General features: G+C 47.4%; 1 protein-coding gene across 11 annotated transcripts in view; it reads right to left on the bottom strand.

Moving 5' to 3' along the window:
• Positions 1-884: 884 nt before the first annotated feature.
• NAV2 (neuron navigator 2) overlaps positions 885-17,725 on the bottom strand; it is a 768,220-nt gene continuing 751,379 nt past the window's right edge. For all 11 annotated transcript variants that reach the window (XM_074401233.1, XM_074401231.1, XM_074401234.1 and 8 more), the window contains 4 exons: positions 16,317-16,513; positions 14,706-14,824; positions 7,456-7,659; positions 885-4,365 (listed from right to left, as the gene is read on the bottom strand). In XM_074401233.1, coding sequence (XP_074257334.1) covers positions 4,240-4,365; positions 7,456-7,659; positions 14,706-14,824; positions 16,317-16,513 — 646 coding nt within the window. In that variant the 3' untranslated portion in view covers positions 885-4,239. The remainder of the gene's footprint in view (positions 4,366-7,455; positions 7,660-14,705; positions 14,825-16,316; positions 16,514-17,725) is intronic.

Genomic DNA, 17,725 nt, shown 5'->3' with positions numbered 1-17,725 from the left:
GAATGTTGGACATGGAAAATCTTGGAATTCAGGACATGTAGTTGTCCAACCATTGTACCACCCCTCCTTCATTGTTTTGACAGGGATTAAAACTGCCTATGCTAAATATCTAGATTCTTTACCTCCTCCCTGGTTAGGCCACTGCTGTATGTTAAGAGTTAGACATTTCATGTTATGAGCAGTTGAGCCAGCCATGTGGGATCAATTTCACTCTGAACTCACAGGGCTCCAAGCCACGCCTTTTTTGTTGTTGCTATTAAAACTGAATGCAAAGATATAATATCATCTCCTACTGCTTATGTCTGCTATGGATGTGAGCTGCAATTTGGCAGGAGGCCCCCAAGACGAGAAGGCAGCCTGACAAGGCATGACTGTCAGAAGATGGGGCTGAAACTATAATTCCTTGACTACAGGTTCCTTGGCAAGTCATTTTCTCTGTGTTTTTCACTTGTAAAATGGGATTAAGAATACCTGTCTGGCATCATTTTACATTATATTGAGTATTTGGGAAAGCATTTGGAAATTAGTAGGTATTCAATACATTTTTAAAAATCCTTTTCATGTCAAGGGGTTGACTTGGGGGGCTGGCTGGACGCTGATGTTGTTCTCACTCGATGTGAGGTCCACGCACCAGAGTACTGGCATCGCCTAGGAGTTTGTGAGAAACTGAGGATCCACCAGATTCCTGTAGATTCATCAAAACATTCTACAGTTCTGACAAGCTTCACGGAAGTGGCAAAAGACCTGAGAAACCGAGAAGAGTTGGGATATGAATGGCATACTGGTCTGGGTTTGCTGCATCCAGATAAGACTGACTTGCTCTCAGCATGAAATTAAACTCCTGTGAGGACTTGCTCTAGCACAGACAAGCCAAACCACTAATCTGAATAAATAAGCATCAATTTTATTGAATCATGAATAATTTAAGACTGGTACAATCATCAGCTTTATTCTCTATGACATGGGGCATGACGTCCAGCGGATCATTGGCAAATCCAAAAACCTCATGACAAATGAAAATTAAATAGGAAGGGAGAGAGTGAAAGAGGAAGGGGAAGAGGGAGGGGAGGGAGGATGGAGACAGACCGTACACAAAATACTCAGTTCCTAGTTTTCTCTTTAAAAATGGCTAGAAAAAATTCATCAAAATGCAGCACTTTAATCAATTATTTACAATTTCTATGTTACAATGAAAAAATGTACATCTTATAGAACATATTTCATAAACTGCTCCACTGGAAACTAGATCAAAACAGCAAACCTTCCATTCAGTATCCACAAAGCTGGATTATCTTTCCTTTTTGAAGTAGATTCGCCAACAATCAAATTTGAATACAGAGAATTTTGAAGTGTAAGCATCAAACAACAAGAGTAAAAGTCCCCAAGATACAACGAAGGTCTAGGCAAGTCTTGTTCCTGTCCCACTCCCACCCCACCCCCAACGAATCTTAAAACGTATTCCCATCTCATTTATGGCCTGTATCATTCTTGGCAGCTTGGGAAGAGAACGTTTGGCTTCCATTGGTAACTCAACATAAATGTTGCATAGAATTTATACATTTCAAAATTGGCCTAACTGTAGAAAAAGGCAAAATGGAAGCATTTCTGATAGAGCCCTAAATGAGTACAAAGTCACTTTGTCCAAGGTGAGTGACACTAAAGTAAAAATATGACCAAAATAAGAAATGTGCATATTAGACAACCCTGCTTCCCGAAGCTTTAGGAAGGACACGGAGTTGTGAATCACACAAGGGCTATGCTACTTGAAGTCAATGTTCACCAATCAGGCAGCACCAGGTACAGAAATCTGGGATCTGAACCTGGACCCAGTGGGAGGGAAGTCTGTGGGAGACGGGAGAAGAGAATGCACGACAAGAGAGGATGTCATATTAAAAAGGCTTCAAACAATATTGGAAGGTGTCTACTCACAAGGTGATTGGAAAACTGCCCACGAGGAGACGTCGACTTGACCTCCTCCCAAATTCACAGTACGAGAGTAATAGCGTCATTGCTGGGAGAAAAATGGTCTGAGGAGGGCCACCCTTCAGGGTTACCAGAAGTCTCAGGGTTTGGCACCCTGGTCACAGGCTGAATATATGGTTTGAAAGTCTTATTAAGAACAAAAAGAGAACAAGACACACTCACACCCAGATGACCAATGAAGGCTAAGCAGAATAGCCTGAGTTTGCTGAGATTAAAGCAGGGATAGTGTTGAAAGGCTTTTCTTTCATCAGTTAGTGGGACACATTCCCCTTTTCTTTTCAAAGAGGAAGAACATGGTGTTACCCAATGTGAAGTGAGCAGTTTCGGGTCCAACTCTTATGATAAGAAAATAAGAAAAGATGCCAAGAGACAAACCTTCAGAAATAGAAATGCAAAAGATGGAATAAAAACCCTGATCATTAAAACAGAGACACCCTCACTGGTGTCCAATAAAGATTCTCTTTATAAAACAGAAACAAACAACTTAAAAATTTACCATATTTCGTAACGAAAATACCAGTATGTTGAAGACACAGCAGACTGGGTTTCTGTTGGAGCAAGTATCAGCAAGGTCGCGTAGACTTGTAGAAACTTTGCCTTCTCCTGCACGAGACAGATCACTGTCCAGTCAGGTTGTCAGCTGGAGACTGATAAGAACCTAAAAAAATGGATTTTTTTTTCTTTTTCCCATGGTCACGCATCCACACAAATGAGTCTTTTGGATGAGAAAAGTCACAGCAACTTGAGTTCTCCTAATGAATAGATGACTTTTTAGCCCTGTTTGCTTCAATGGGGAAAACAACGACAAAAATAACAAACCCCAGGCAGGCACGACACTTATGTAAAATGAACACAGTTAGTACAAAACCAGTAAGGCATCACTTTGGGAAGGTCAGCACCGAAGAGGTCAGGCAAGGCTCGTCCAGACGGGGCTTCCGGGAGGGGTGACCCTTCACCCTTGTGGAGCTGCGTCATGTTGGTTCTGAGAAAGTGCAAGTCTTTTGCGGGGTGACCTCATCACCCCACCGGAAGCTGGGGCGGGGACGCTTGAGGTGTCAGTGTGTGTTCTAAACCCTCAAGGACGAGAAGGGAAGACAAGGTCCATGGCTCACCCACATGTCGAGGACCAGATCCTAGTCCACTTTAAAGGGCACAGATGCCCCCAGCCCTAGCGGGAGGCGGCGACGGTGTAGGACTGTGAGGATGGACAACTAAAAACCAAAACTGAGCAGGACCAAACCAAAACTCAGCTCCTGCGGTTCTTACTCTCACCAAAGGATTGATTCTGACCAAGAGGGGAAGGAGAAAACAAATCTTCAAAAAATCAACGCATCAGAAAGGGAGAAACTCAAACTCATTTTCAAAAGGCAATCAGTTCTCCAAAGTAGAACAAGTCTCACTCTACACAGTGTTTGCAGAAAAAAAAAAAAAAAAAAACAAACCTGATTCATTCATATCTCAGAAGGAAACAGACACATGCTGTTCTGTGTCGAACATCTACTCGCTCACATTCTTGCTCCTTCACTCACTCTCACGGATTAATCGGAGGCTGATGGACCTGAACGGGGCGGGGAGGCGGGGCAGGGGGCGTTGGACTGGAACAGGCAAAATACCTCTCGGGTAAGGAAAGCACCATTTAAAAAACAGGAAAGCGCGGTTGATTTTCTCCTAAGGTTTCCCTGTGTTGGAGCTCTGCAGTGCGTTGAACGTGATCGAAGCAAGCACCCTAGCTAGCACCAGATCTCCCTGCGGCCAGCTGCGTGGGAGGGCGGGTGGCGTGGCTCCGAGACCCCGTCTGGCGGGGCTGTGCTGAGGGGAGGCCGTGCTTCTCTGTGTTTCCAACTTTGCTCCAGTCTCTTCTGTCTCTGGGAAGCTCCGGGCAGGATGCTGTTTGGTTTCAGAGCTTCATGTGGGTTCTATTCTTTTTTTCTCTCTTTTCATTTCAACGGCGATGATCCTTTCCCGAGAAGTATCTTCAGTGTCTTAGGGAGGTCACAGCAACAAGGCAAAACAATACTTAAAGTACAACAGAAGGTAGTGCAGTTCTCGCTGTGGAAGGAAGCGGTCCGCGGGCAGCTGACCTGGGATGCCTGCACCCAGGTCGAGGCTGAAGGACGACGGGTCTCGGTGTTCCCGCAGCTCCAAGGCTGCGGCTGGGGGCTGGCTCAGGAAGTCATCGTCAGGATGATGTGGGGGATGCAGGTGGAATGGGGCAAGGAGAAGAGGAGGGCGCTGGGCTCCACGGCCGGGCCCCTGTCACAGAGTGGACTCCAAAGAAGAGTCCAAGATGTCATCGTGATGGCTGTTGCTGTTGGAGTCGCTGTCATAGCTCTGGGGGCTGGAGTAGTTGGCTGCCTCCTGAAGCCTCATCAGCATGTTCATCTAGGGGAAGAGTGGAGAAGCATGAGCTGCTTTCTGTCTAGTTGGCCGCCCACCCTGGCCTCCTAGAAGGTCATGCCACCTCCTCCAGACTCACCTGGGATAGTACAGTGGAGATGACCGACAAGAACATGGACTTTGGGCCAGCCTTCCAGGGTTCAAATCCCACTTCACCAATTACTAGCTGCATGACTTTGGACACTTGACCTCTTTATACTTGTTTCTTTACTGGTCCAATGTGAATAATAATAGTACCTGCCTTATAATGTTATGGTGTTGATTGAATTAATCTATGTAGAACACTGAAAACAAAATGATGCCTTCTAGAAAAATTCTGTTTATTTTTTATTTAGGAGGGCACACCTTTCAGGCATAGCCCTCAGCCTGCATGAAGATAGATTGAGCGTCCCTGCTTCTGGAACACGGGCGTCAGCATCACTGCCATCTGAAGCACATAGACCCCCTCCCACTTCAACAAGCATCAAACCCATCTCTTCTCCTGGCTCTGGCCAGGTTGGACTGGAGCCAACTGTGCTCTAGCTCTTATGGAAGCCATGGCAGGCAGGTGAGGGGAAGCACCAGTTATAAGCAGAGCCTCCGACTGCAGGGACCCCTGGCTTATGATTCAGGAATCTCTGGGCAAGTTACCTAAGGTATCTGAGCCACCAGTCTGTCATCTGTGGAATGGGGAGAATGGCAACACTTCGCATAGGGCTGAAGTAGGAAATAAAACGATAAAATGTGTATTAAACCCTTAGAAGAGGGGCTGGCCTGGCATATAGTAAGTGCTTAATAAATGTCATGTTGTCCTCATCGTCTAACTTAAAGACAAGGGTTTAGAGACAGCGTTCTTGAATCTGCCCTTGTTTACATTCTATGAGTCATTTGTTTGGGAGTGGGGAGAGGGAATAAAAACTACTTGTATTTATAACTATAAATTGTGTGCATGTATTTTATATTTTATATAGCAAGTAAGTCAGGAAGACGAGGCCTCTCTGAGCTAAGGTCAGGATGTGGTGCAGCTGGGTATGTATCCAGCTGCCCCTCGGGATGCTTTGCAGAGTCCACCCAGGTGAGCCAGGTTGCAGAAGCACCATCATCTGATGTCCATCTGCATAGCCATACCAGGGAAGAGGCAGAGCTGAAGTATAATGGACAATCCTCGGCAACTGAGGTTACTTATTCACTCATTAAACACTCCCAGTATGTCCACAGTATATGGTTCTGGAACAAAAACAAGTAAATCCTGTTCTCATGAAGGTCTCAGTCTCATGAGTGAGAAGGATTAACACATGAGAGAGCTATGATAAAAGAGACACATGGCCCTGGGCAGAAAGAGCAGAACTGGGGAGAAATACCAGGTATCTAACTTGGTAATAAAAGTGGTTGGACTGCACAGCTGCTCACTTCTGGCGGCCTGGAGTTGGAAGGAGAATTCTGTTTCCAGAATTCCAAGAATCTTGGGTCTCACCTATGAACCTTCTGTGTCCAATCAGTGGTACAAATGTTACTGGCTCAGAAAAGATTGTTTAGGGATAGGCTGGCCATTCTTTCCTCTCGATATACGAAATTCAATTTTCTACGTAAGACTTCATGAGTTTGCCCCCGCAAAAAATACCTCCGTGACCTTGGCTTTTAGCAATGGTTACCGTTGCAAATGGCTGTTTAAAGAATGCTTCTTTCCTCTGTAAGACCACTGTTATAAATATTGCAAACTAGGTTGTGCATGGCAACACAAATAATAAATCCTCCAAAAATACAGTTCCCGCTACAATCTTCAGCAGAACCACAGCTGCATTCCACCAAACAGCAGGATGGCAGGCAACCTGAATCACCCTTTTTTTTTTTTTTTTTTTTTTTTGTCTAGGCAATTAATTAGCTGCTAGGAATAGAACAGCACATCAGTTGTCTTCTAATCCTGCTACATCTCTTATAAATATTTTCTTGCATTAGGTAATGCAAATAACATTCTCTGTCGTGTTTTCTTTTTGCTGTGCCTGCCAAAAAAGCTTGGGGCTAAATTTAAGGCCTGATAATAGTCCTTTAACCATGGGAGGTTTTGGTTTATTTGCTTCCTCTTTATTTGATAGGACTTTTGATTTGTTAGGTCTAATTTAGCAGTATGACTCTGTATGGGTCTTACACTGGTAGAACATTACAATTAATAAGAAATGCTATTGTTATTGGCTTGGGCGTTTCGTTTCTTTGTTTGTTTGAGACAAGGTCTGGTCCTATCAACCAGATTGGAGTACAGTGGCACAATCTTGGCTCATTGTAAACTCTGCCTCCCGGCTCAAGCCATCCTCCTACCTCAGCCTCCTGAGTAGCTGGGACTATAGGCGCATGCCACCGTGCCCAGTTAATGTTTGTATTTTTTTGTAGAGAAGAGGCTTTGTTACTTTGCCCAGGCTGGTTTCAAATTTGTGAGCTCAAGTGATCCACCCACCTCGGCCATCAAAAGTGCTGGGACTACAGCCATAAGCCACCGCACCCAGCACAGATGCTTCTTAAACGACCTTTATTGTTTTAGCAACAGCCAAATAAATAAGAAGCTTAAACAGTGTTAAGGACCTGGCTCATCTCAATGGCCATGGGACTCATATTCAGGCCCCCTCCCCTCTGTGAGTCCCTCCTGCCCTCAAACCTCTCCCTGCCTACCCTCCTGATCATTTGACTTGGGTTTCTGGTCTTTAGCTACCTCTTCCTCTACTGTGTTATTGGTGGGAGGGACTGAAGTCATAGGATAGCAGGTAATAGAGGTGGCATCCCAAATTAGAGGGCAAAGAGTTGTGTAGAGACAGTAGGTATAAGAACATTTAAGGGGGAAAAAATAAATTCTTAACCTTTTATCTAGTTATCAGAAAATATTTCTGAGGAAAAGTCTTTTAGCGAAAAACTAAAACCATGGAAGAAAATATGGCAAAAATGGCCCTAATCTTGGGGCCGTATTCCAAATGGCCCCGTCATTTGGGTCCAGCCTTCCAAAGCAAGGCAGGGTCTAGTCACCTTTGTATTTCCAGAGGCTCTGCATCCTACCTGACACACAGTAAGTGCTCAATGAATGCTGAGCTGCTCTGGTGTCTGAGGACTCACCAGCGGGTCACCTTCAGCATCACTGGGGGGCACCTGCTTGCTTGTCGATCCCTCCCGAGGCATGGAGTAGCCGTCGAAGCCGACATCCTCAGGCCGTAACTGCAGCAGGGGAGGCCACTCGTGCTGTTGTGGGCTGGCTGCCCATGGATATGTGTCCATCACCCACTTGGCAGGATCCTCCCAGGGGGCACGCCTTCCATAGAGCTGAAAACAGGCAAAGAAAGAACAGTCTGGAAGTGGCCCAGCTCTCTCTTGCAGCCCCAGTTTTGCAGCTTTCTGAAAAACTCCCTAAACCCAGCATCATGCATTCCCCGATGGAGTGATTTCACTTCCAGAATTCCATCCTCGGGAAGTCATCCAGAATGCAGACAGCTCGAGGTGCTAAGGCTGAAGGCAGCATGACCCAGTGTTCAAGAGCACAGGCTTTGGAGTCAGGCTGATCTGGGTTTCTGTCTCAGCTCTGCCACTGACTCACTGTGCGACCCTAAACTCTGAGCCTCTGTAATCTAATTTGAAAAACTGGCTCTGGGGGGAAAAATACAATGACCTGATTTGAAGCATTTGCCGACTTCCCTGGTATACTCCCACCATGACTGATTTCAAACTACTGACATGCTGTCACTGGATATGGAGTTAGAAAGAGGTGCCATCAGCTCTCAAGAGCCAGCTCTAGTCCTCCATTGGGCACACCTACCCAAAGAATACCTCCTCCTTGGGTGCTGGGCACCAACACTGCAGGCAGAGGTCACAGCGGCCCTGGCTCAATATTTGTTCTTATTTTGCATGAAGACAAGGTTTTGCTATGTTGCTCAGGCTGGAGTATGCTGGCATGATCACGCTCACTGTGGTCTCAACCTCCTGGGCTCAAGTGATCCTCCTGCCTCAGCCTCCCAAGTAGCTGAGACTACTTGTATGCCACCAGTTGGGCTAATTTAAAAAAAAAAATTTTTTAAGAGATGGGATCTTCCTAGGTTGCCCAGGCTAGTCTCAAACTCCTGAGCCCAAACAATCCTCGTGCCTTGGCCTCCCAAAGTTCCGGGATTATAGGTGTGAGCCACTGTGCTGGGCCAGTCCTGGCTCAGTAAAACCCCATTTCTTGAAATGGGTCTGATTCTCACAGCCCCTATCTAGAAGCACTGTTCTTTTCAAAACAGCAAACTGCTAACAGAAGTTGCACATAGGTAGTGAAATTATGATGGCTTCTCCCTTGTCATGTATTTCTCAAAATTCTCTAATCACTAATTGGCTCTTAAAACAGTAAACCATGTTATCACTTAATTTTATACTAAGATCAACACCATGCCTCCAAGCTCCTTTTCTTAAGCCTCAATTATCTAAAGGTAAACTGATTTTATTGACCATTACTAGCAATTTCAAGAAATACATACTTTTTCTTTTTTTTTTTTTTTTGACATGGAGTTTCGCTCTGTCGCCAGGCTGGAGTGCAGCGGCGCGATCTTGGCTCACTGCAACCTCCACCTCCCGGGTTCAAGTGATTCTCCTGCCTCAGCCTCCGAGTAGCTGGGACTACAGGCACATACCACCACGCCCAGCTAATTTTTGTATTTTGAGTAGAGACAGGGTTTCACCATGTTAGCCAGGATGGTCTCAATCTCTTGACCTTGTGATCTGTCTGCCTCATCCTCCCAAAGTGCTGGGAATACAGGTGTGAGCCACAATGCCCAGCCAATACATACATTCTTCAAAGAACGGGAGCCTAGGCTGGACCCCCTTCCCAAGGTGAGGCTTTGTATATTACATAGCTAGGTATACGCTTTATGTCTTTCTCCTTTAACGCCACCACATCTTCCAGCTGACTGTGTGCCAGGTATTGTGAGAAATGCTTCACAAATATCTTGCTTGATCACCATGCAACTCCAAGAGGAAGTACTACTACCCGTGATTTACAGATGAGACAGGCCCAGGGAGGAGAGAAGCCAGAATTGGAAACTAAGTGTGTCCGATCCTACGGCCCACTAGTTTGGCCCACTTGGTCCCTTGGGACACAAAGACTAGAGTCCTGTGGGCCACCACAGCTGTGTGTGTCTCTAGGGTGGCCACGGCTGTCCGTCTGTCTGCTCCCCCTGCCCTCCTGGGAATCCTGCAGTAGGCAGGGCACAGAGAGCAAGGTGCTGACAGCAGCAGTGCACAGCTGAGCTCTCAACCAACAAAACCATGTCTTTCCGAGGGGAAGCAGCTGAGGCCACCTAACCCCAACCCCTCATTTACTAGACGGGGCAATCAAGGCCTAAAGAGCAGAGCCAGTTGAGAAAGGTTACCAGGTAGAGCCTATTTTGAACCTAGAACCTCAGCTTCCTTTGCCAGGCCTTTTTGCTCTCCACCCTTCCTGACTGACACCACCTTGAACAACTCTATCAGTTAGAGCCACATGACTCAGCCAGACCCAGGGCAGGCAGACGCGGAGCAGGCTGCTGGCCAGATGTCAGCGTGTCAGCCTGCTGGGCTCATCGTCCCCTCCAGAGGTGCCCATGCTCCCATGACTGTGCCACCTGGGACCTCTAGGTATGATTTCCGTCAGAGAAGCTGCCCACCCTGCCCCTTCTCGGATGGGCCCATCTCTCTGCATTTGTGGCTATCACCTGCTCTGCTTAACATGCAGCCTCCTATGACTCACGGACTTCCCAGTCACCAGTGCTCCTCCCGTCTCACGCTCTGGCCCAGTCTGCTGCTAAGTCTTCCTCAACCTGGGGCAGGAGTGAGCCTCAGGCCTAGGAGCTCAGTCTGGCATTTGAAAGGCAACTATAGTGTGAGCAGGAAGGAATCATGTGAGAGGCACGTGTTTGTGGGTATGTGGGTATGTGTTTCAGGGCAGGAGAGAATACAAAGGTGGGATGTTTGGAGCAAAAGAAGGCTGCTCCAGATTAGAAACATTTGTGCAGTTTTTAGAAGTTTCTCCTGAGGTCTTTCCCTGTGGAACTGGGCTGCATTTTCCAAGCCAGACTTCACATGAGGCGGAACCAAACCCTCATGGCTGCTGTTTCTGTGACAGCTACTGCTTCTGTCTCCACCCTATAGCCTGGATGAGGAAATGTTCAGGGCTGCAGAATCATGGAGGCTAGAACTCTTGGAGCTGAGCACGTCCTCAGAGATTATCTGGCACCATGCTTTTCAAACACTTGCTCTTCATTTCTGCCCTCAACTGAGTAGACTGGGGAACTTTTGGGCTTCATAGAAACAAGCCTGAAAAAACACTCTTCTTGTCCAAACTTGTCAATTTACAGATGGGGAACCGAAGGCCAAGAGACGGGAGGCCTGTCCAGAGTCTCGGAGCAGGCTGGCTAATCTGATAAATGACCCCACACTCATCCCCCACTGTTCCCGTTCCCTGCAGGCACCAGGCCTGCCATGGGCACAGGGAGAGGTCTTCTGAGTTACCCTGTAGACTTTAGACACTTTGGTGAGTATTTCCAATGACAGCTCTGAAGGGGAGCAGGACTGAGGACTGAGTCAGAAGACAAACGCATATTAGATAGATGCTAACATCATCTCTAAGAACAGAAAATATTTTTACAAGCCTCCTCAACTGTCACTAAACATGTTCAAGTCTGGGTGATGCGTGGCTGGGTAAGTACCGTGGCAAGCAAAGGAAACATTATAAAGCTCCTCAGCTTCACCGCAGGCCCCAAGGGCAGCAGCAGAGACAGCTGGACAGACAGACACAGAGGGAAGAACGTTCGCTTTCCCCAAGGCAGGGGTAAGAACCTGGTATCCCCACTGGGTCAGGAAAAATGAGAACAGGACAACAGGGAGCCGAGACATGGAAAACTACAACATGGACCACTGTGAGCCTTCTGACTCCAGGAGCCTGTGCACATCACAGAAGGATGCATCGGCTGGCTACACATTCAGGAAGCTCCTTCAAGAGGTTCCACGTGTGCATCCGCACGTACACACACTTGCAATGCAACCTTTCGCTCACTAGAGGGCGACATCATGTTTCCTCCTGGCATGGGTGTGCCTGTGGGAGGGGCTGCCTGGAAGCCATCCTCATCCCACTGGCTGCAGGTCTCCTTATGTTCCCATCAAATCCGTGCTACCATAAGCAGCCCTCCTTCCTGCTCCTGGTACACAGCAGTCCCATCAGAACTCATTCTAGGGACTTCACCTCTTAGCCTAGACCCTGGGCCAAAGGATGACTCAGTCTGAACTGCCATGTGCTCACTTCACAGCCACTTACTAAGGGTAGGTAAGGAGCAGGTGACCCTAGGGTAGGCCTGGACTCAACGTAACATGAAAAAGAGGAGCAAATTTTAATTTTTTTTTAAATAAAGGAATCATTTTGTCACATGAAATCACAGAGAGAGAACTCCACTCTAAAATTCAGTATTTGGTTCCCTGAGCCACCTGAGGCTTCTCAGTGGAGTGATGGGGGTCCCTAGGACAGTCTGAAAATAACAGAAGTAGCCGAGGGGCCAGCTAATCCTGGGCGCCAATACTCACTCCACCATACCTTGCTGAGTGGACTTGGAAAGGGGCAAGAACGTCTGTGAGCCTCAGTTTCCTCATCTGTGAGAGACTCACTGGGCTGTCAGAACTAAATGAAATCATGCATGTGGGGCCCCTAATGGTACCTGGCAAGTAGCAGGCCTTCAAAAAACATCAGCAAACGTTCCTCCAAAACCAGAGGCGTGTAGAACACAGGAAGCTTCCCCGGGAATCTGTAGTGTATACTGTCTCCTGGGCTCATGAGGATGGTGAGGTCACAGGTTTGGGACACAGTGACTCACTTTTGAGCCACTTAGTAGGATGCAAACTCTGGCTGCCTCCCTTTGCTGCTCTGTACTCTTAAAAATCTGACCTTCAAATGACCTTGAAGCACAAAGCAGTGCCGACGCTTCCTGTCTCACACTGAACTGGTGAGTTTTGAGATTGAAGCATGTCTTTACTCCCTGCCCCAGACGGCTGGGGCCTCACTTCCTCATGGTGGGAAGAATACCCAATGCTCCTCTATGATCAACTCTATCAGCAACCTCTCCTAGGTGGGAAGGGAAGTTCCTTCCCAGCCATGCCCAGATAGCTTTCTTTTAGGATTAGGTCCAAAGGAGCAGGGCCCTAGCACTGCCAACCACTGGTAACCAATGAGGCGCTTTCTCAAGTGCAGCTCAAGGCTGGAGCACAGACAGGCTCCCGCTTCCCCGTTAATGCCTCCCAGGGGAGGGGAGGCCTTTATTCAGCAGAGCCCATGAGTTTTTCCCAGTGACTCTGAGGTTCACTCCCCTTCCTGTACCACATTTGGAGTAACTAGAAAGCAAATGGCAGAAGGTGAGGCGGAATGGGGGAAAGAGTCCACCTCCTCTGCCTGCAATTCTCTTTGCTCTTCTAAAGGAGCTTGGGCTTCCCAGAGGTGCTGGGCATATTGTACTCTCTGGAAGCCACCAATGAGAACAGAGGAGAGAGCTTCTGAGACAATAGAGACTGAAAGAATCCAGCAGGTAGGAGATGCTTCTACCGGCCCCAGTATAGGAATGACTGGGTGGCTGTTTGGGTCTGCGGTACTAACAAACCCATTTGATTAAGGACTAAATTATGGTCGATTTGCCCAGGCCAGTAACTTCACCTACCTAGGGAGATTCCACTGCAAAGATCTAAAATCACTCATACCTTCTGGTATGAAAGCAATAGTTGACAGAGCACTGCTAACTAATGATTGTGGGCTGGCCAAAGACTGCCTAATTTCTTGCTCTTTTCTGGTTTCACAACACACTTGTATTTCAATATGCTGCCTTGAATTTGTGACACATATGCTCCAGTTTAATGAAATGCATCACGAGAGGCAAAATATTTTCCTTTTCAAGTTCCCTTTGTCCTGAATGCCTCTGAAGACCATCACTGCTGCTATAAATCATAGATAGAAAATAGTGGAATATTACCCAGTTCAGCCCAACACACAGGAACGACAGACAAACATTGATTGCATACATTAACTTGCATTGTCATACATGTGTCTGCGGGTGCACACTGGTCCCTGCACCCTCCACAGGCCTACAATAGCATCTTGCGTCTCCCACCGTCCAGTACCAAGGAAACAAAGCAGCTCTTGGAAACCTGGTTACCAAACTGGTTTCTGGGTTATTCAGCCACGCATGATGTCTGCTAATTATTCACTGTGAGTGTTAAAAGCCTACAGAACTTGTTAGGCTGCCTCCAGGCTCAACAGTAAAACTATCCCAAGTTCTAAATTAATGGCAAGCTTCTAAACCCCAGGTTAAGTGAGAAGTAAAGAATTTGTGCTTTCTGGGCAGGGCGTAGTGGCTCATGCCTGTCATCCCAGCACTTTGGTAGGCTGAGGTGGGTGGATAGCTTGAGGCCAGGAATTCAAGACCAGCCTGGCCAACATGGTAAAATCCCATCTCTACTAACATTGAAAAAAAAAAAAAAAAAAAAAAAAAGCCAGGTGTGGTAGTGTATGTCTGTAATTCTAGCTACTTGGGAGGCTGAGGCACAAGAACTGCTTGAACCCAGGAGGTGGAGGTTGCAGTGAGACAAGATCGTACCACTGCACTCCAGTTTGGGTGACAGAACAAGACTCTGTATAAAAAAAAAAAAAGAATTAGTGCTTTCCAACTGCTGCCAGGCAGGAGGAACTGGCATGGCAGTCTTACGGGCCCCAAAGTTACCTAAGAGGGTAGGAGTCCTGATGTCAGGGAGTGAGTGCCACCAGCTTCAGGGCTAAGAACCTGGAATTTGACCCAGAAGGCATGGGTTCGAATTCCACATCTTTCAAGTTTCCCTTTTATAACCTACAGCACATCATTTATTCTCTTTGACCCTCAATTTTTCTCTTAAATATGGAGTAGAAAACTAAATTTCTGTCCAAGTTCCAGGACTAATCCAAGGCTTAAACCAAAAGGCAGGTAGGTGAATATTTTGCAAACTGTGAAGTGCTACACATGTGTATGGTTCTACTTCTCATGCACTCACCATGCTGAACACTTTATAGCATAGTTTCACTTAATCCTTGCAAAAAACGCTTTGTGGCAGGATATCAATGAGGGCTCTGAGGCACAGAGAGGCTAATCAGCTTGCCTGGGGTCACAGCGCTAATGGGTGGCAGAGCCAGGGCTTGCAGCCAAGTGTCCCTACGCTGCGCTACAGTGACAATCTCCCAGGTGAGGGGTTGTCACCCCGTGTCAGTCAGATTCCTGGAGGAGGAGATAAAGGCAACCCATCTGGTCACCAGAACAGTGTCCCCTCAACTTCGAGGAGCCCAGCAGGTGGTGTCTTCTCACCTGGAGTCCTTCTCTGACGGCTTCCAGGAGATAGGGGATGATGGAGTAGTTCCACAAGTCGGTGAACCACACTCTCGAGCCGTCCACATCGATGGGGCATGACAGGAAGAGCCGGGGGCCTGGAGACCACAGCGAAAGTACATTAGCACTGAAAGAAGCGTGGGTAATGGGGCATCAGGGGAAGCCAAAGTCTGAGTACTCCTTACAGGAGGGACCCTGGGCACTCTGAATGATGGCAGGACTGAGGCCTGAATGCAGATATACCAGCCCTGGATGGTGGGCACAGAGAAGGATGCTCTGATGCCTGATTCCACCTTGGAGTCTCCCTCCTTCAAGAAAGGCTTTATGGGGAAGGTGTGTACTGTGGCGTTAATAATCTTGATTTTAAAAAATGGAAGCAAATGACTACATGTCCAAAAGAACAGAAATGATTAAGCAAATGAGGGTACATCTGCATTTGAACATTTTGTAGCCTTTAAAAATAATTTTTAAAATGGAGTAATTGGCCGGGCGCGGTAGCTCATGCCTGTAATCCCAGCACTTTGAGAGGCCAAGGCAGGTGGATCATCTGAGGTATTAGAGTTTGAGAGCAGCCTGGCCAACATGGTGAAACCCCTTATCTACTAAAAAACACAAAAAATTAGCTAGTATGGTGGTGGGTGCCTGTAATCCCAGCTACTGGGGAGGCTGAGGCAGGAGAATCGCTTGAACCTGGGAGGTAGAGGTTGCAGTGAGCTGAGATTTTGCCACTGCACTCCAGCCTGGGCAACAAGAGTGAAACACTGTCTAAAAACAAACAAACCAACCAACAAAAAACATTTAGAATTATGAGATAACGCTAAATGAAAAAGGATTTTTTTTTTTTTTGAGACAGGATCTTGCTCTATTGCCCAGGCTAGAGTACAGTGGTGCAATCTTGGCTCACTGTAGACTCCGTCTCCCAGGTTCTAGTGACTCTCCTGCCTCAGTCCCCCGAGTAGCAGGGAGTAGAGGCACATGCCACCACATTTGGCTAATTATTTGTATTTTTAATAGAGACAGGTTCCATGTTGGCCAGGCTGGTCTCGAACTCTTGACCTCAGGTAATCCACCTGCCTCGGCCTCCAAAAGTGCTGAGATTACAGGCATGAGCCACCATGCCCAGCCAAAAGGAACATGTTCTACGAATGCTTTCATTGACACTACATAAAACATATATGTATGAACAAGGACAGAAGAAATAAGCTCAAATTAAAATTATGTCAAGACGGTGACATGGTTAGTCATCTTTTTTCTCTGTCCTAAATGTCCAGCTTTCAGAAATGATGGTAAAACTTTATTTTTCAAGCAAAGCCAATCCCAGAGGGTAGCTTCAGCTTGGGGGAACCTTGAGATAGGGGCTCTTTAGTGAGTCAGCCGTTTCTATATCGGGCCAGGCTGGACACGTCTCTCTTCTGCAAGACCACTAACAGTCTGGGGTCTACCTGGTCTGTGACTGTCCCTCTGCCCCCATTTCTATATTTATGGACAGTCCAGCTTCTGCTGACTGTGCCTGCAAAGTGCTGTCCTGGCCAGGGCCCAGAGGATGGACACCCAAGGATGCCAGCCCCCAACCCCCAGTCTCCCACCCACCGATGGTGACGTCCGAGGAGCTGTGAGCCTCCAGGAAGCGGTTGAGGTGATGCCAGACCTTGGGAATCCAGTCAATGATTTTTACCAGCTCCATATTCCGCACCCGCCCACTGATCTCTGTTTCCATGAGCTTCCTCCTCAGGAACCGGCCAAGGAAACCCTTCACAGGCTCCGTGTGGTTGGCACAAAGCACCCATCTGGAGGAAGCCAGAAACAGTTTTCAAGATGATGGTAGTGACTCAAATGATGGCTGACCTCAGGAACCAAAGCATGTTAGAAACAGAAGGTGTGTGTGCTAATGCAAAAATTGGATTCGCTATGCACCGAACGCTGTTCTAAACACTGTAACTATGTATTAACTCACAGTTCCTCATAGCAACCCTCTGACATGGATGTTATCACCACCCTCATTTTACAGACAGAAATGGTGAGGAACAGACAGGTCATGTAACCTGTCCAGGATCAAACAGCTAGTTAATGGAAGAACTAAGATGAGAACCAAGAAGCCTGGCTCCTGAGGCTAGGCTCTAACCACTGAAATAAACTGCCTTATGTGCTTGGTGCCAGGCCCTGTGCCAGGCTACGGAGCTATCACTATGACTAAGACATAGTCCTGGTCCCCAGGAGCTCACAGTCTGGTGGAAGAGGCAGACAAGCAAAGAGAGAAATGAAATATGATGAAGCCTAAGGGAATCAGGGAAGGCTCCTAAGAAGAGGGGATGTCTAGGCTGCGACTGGACAGATAATCAGCAGCAACATAAGGAAAGGCAGGAACAGATGTTGGGGTGAGGAGTGGGGTGATGCTGCAGCATTTGCAAAGGCATGGGAAATAGCATGGGTGTTTGGGGAAACTACCAGAGGTTTAGTGTAGCTGAAGTTCAGACTTGACCTGCCAACCCACGGAGTCTGGATTTCATTCTGCAGGCCATAGGGAGCTACTAAAGAACTTTAAGCACGAGAGTTCTACGGTCAGATGTGCACTCTAGAATGCTCACTCTGGTCGGGCTGCCACAGTGTGGAGGATTGCCTACAGAGGGGCAAGCTGCAGGCAGATATACTGGCTAGAAGGTGATGGCAATGGTGTGCTGGGTGATGATGGGGCAATGATGGGGGAAGAGGAGGACGATAAACTTGGGGGATGGTTAGGGTAAAGCACGAACAAGACTGGGACAGCCTAAATGCAGAGGTGAGCCATGCTCTCAGTGTGCTAGAGGAGTCAACATTTCTCTGGTAATTACATTCAGACACACTTTCATTAGATCTCCCGCAGAGATGCCGGTGGAAATGAACCGGAGGTCCCAGGCCAGGAGACAGCTTCACACCCACCTCTAAGAGCCCGGGCAGGAGAGGTGGAGTCAATTGAGATTCAATATGGGGCAAGGGGTGCTTGGCAATGCCAATCAGGCAGC

The sequence above is a fragment of the Saimiri boliviensis genome, chromosome 6 (genome assembly GCF_048565385.1).
Source record: "Saimiri boliviensis isolate mSaiBol1 chromosome 6, mSaiBol1.pri, whole genome shotgun sequence".
NCBI classification, from domain to species: Eukaryota; Metazoa; Chordata; class Mammalia; order Primates; family Cebidae; genus Saimiri; species Saimiri boliviensis.
This window is presented reverse-complemented; position numbering and strand designations above follow the sequence as displayed.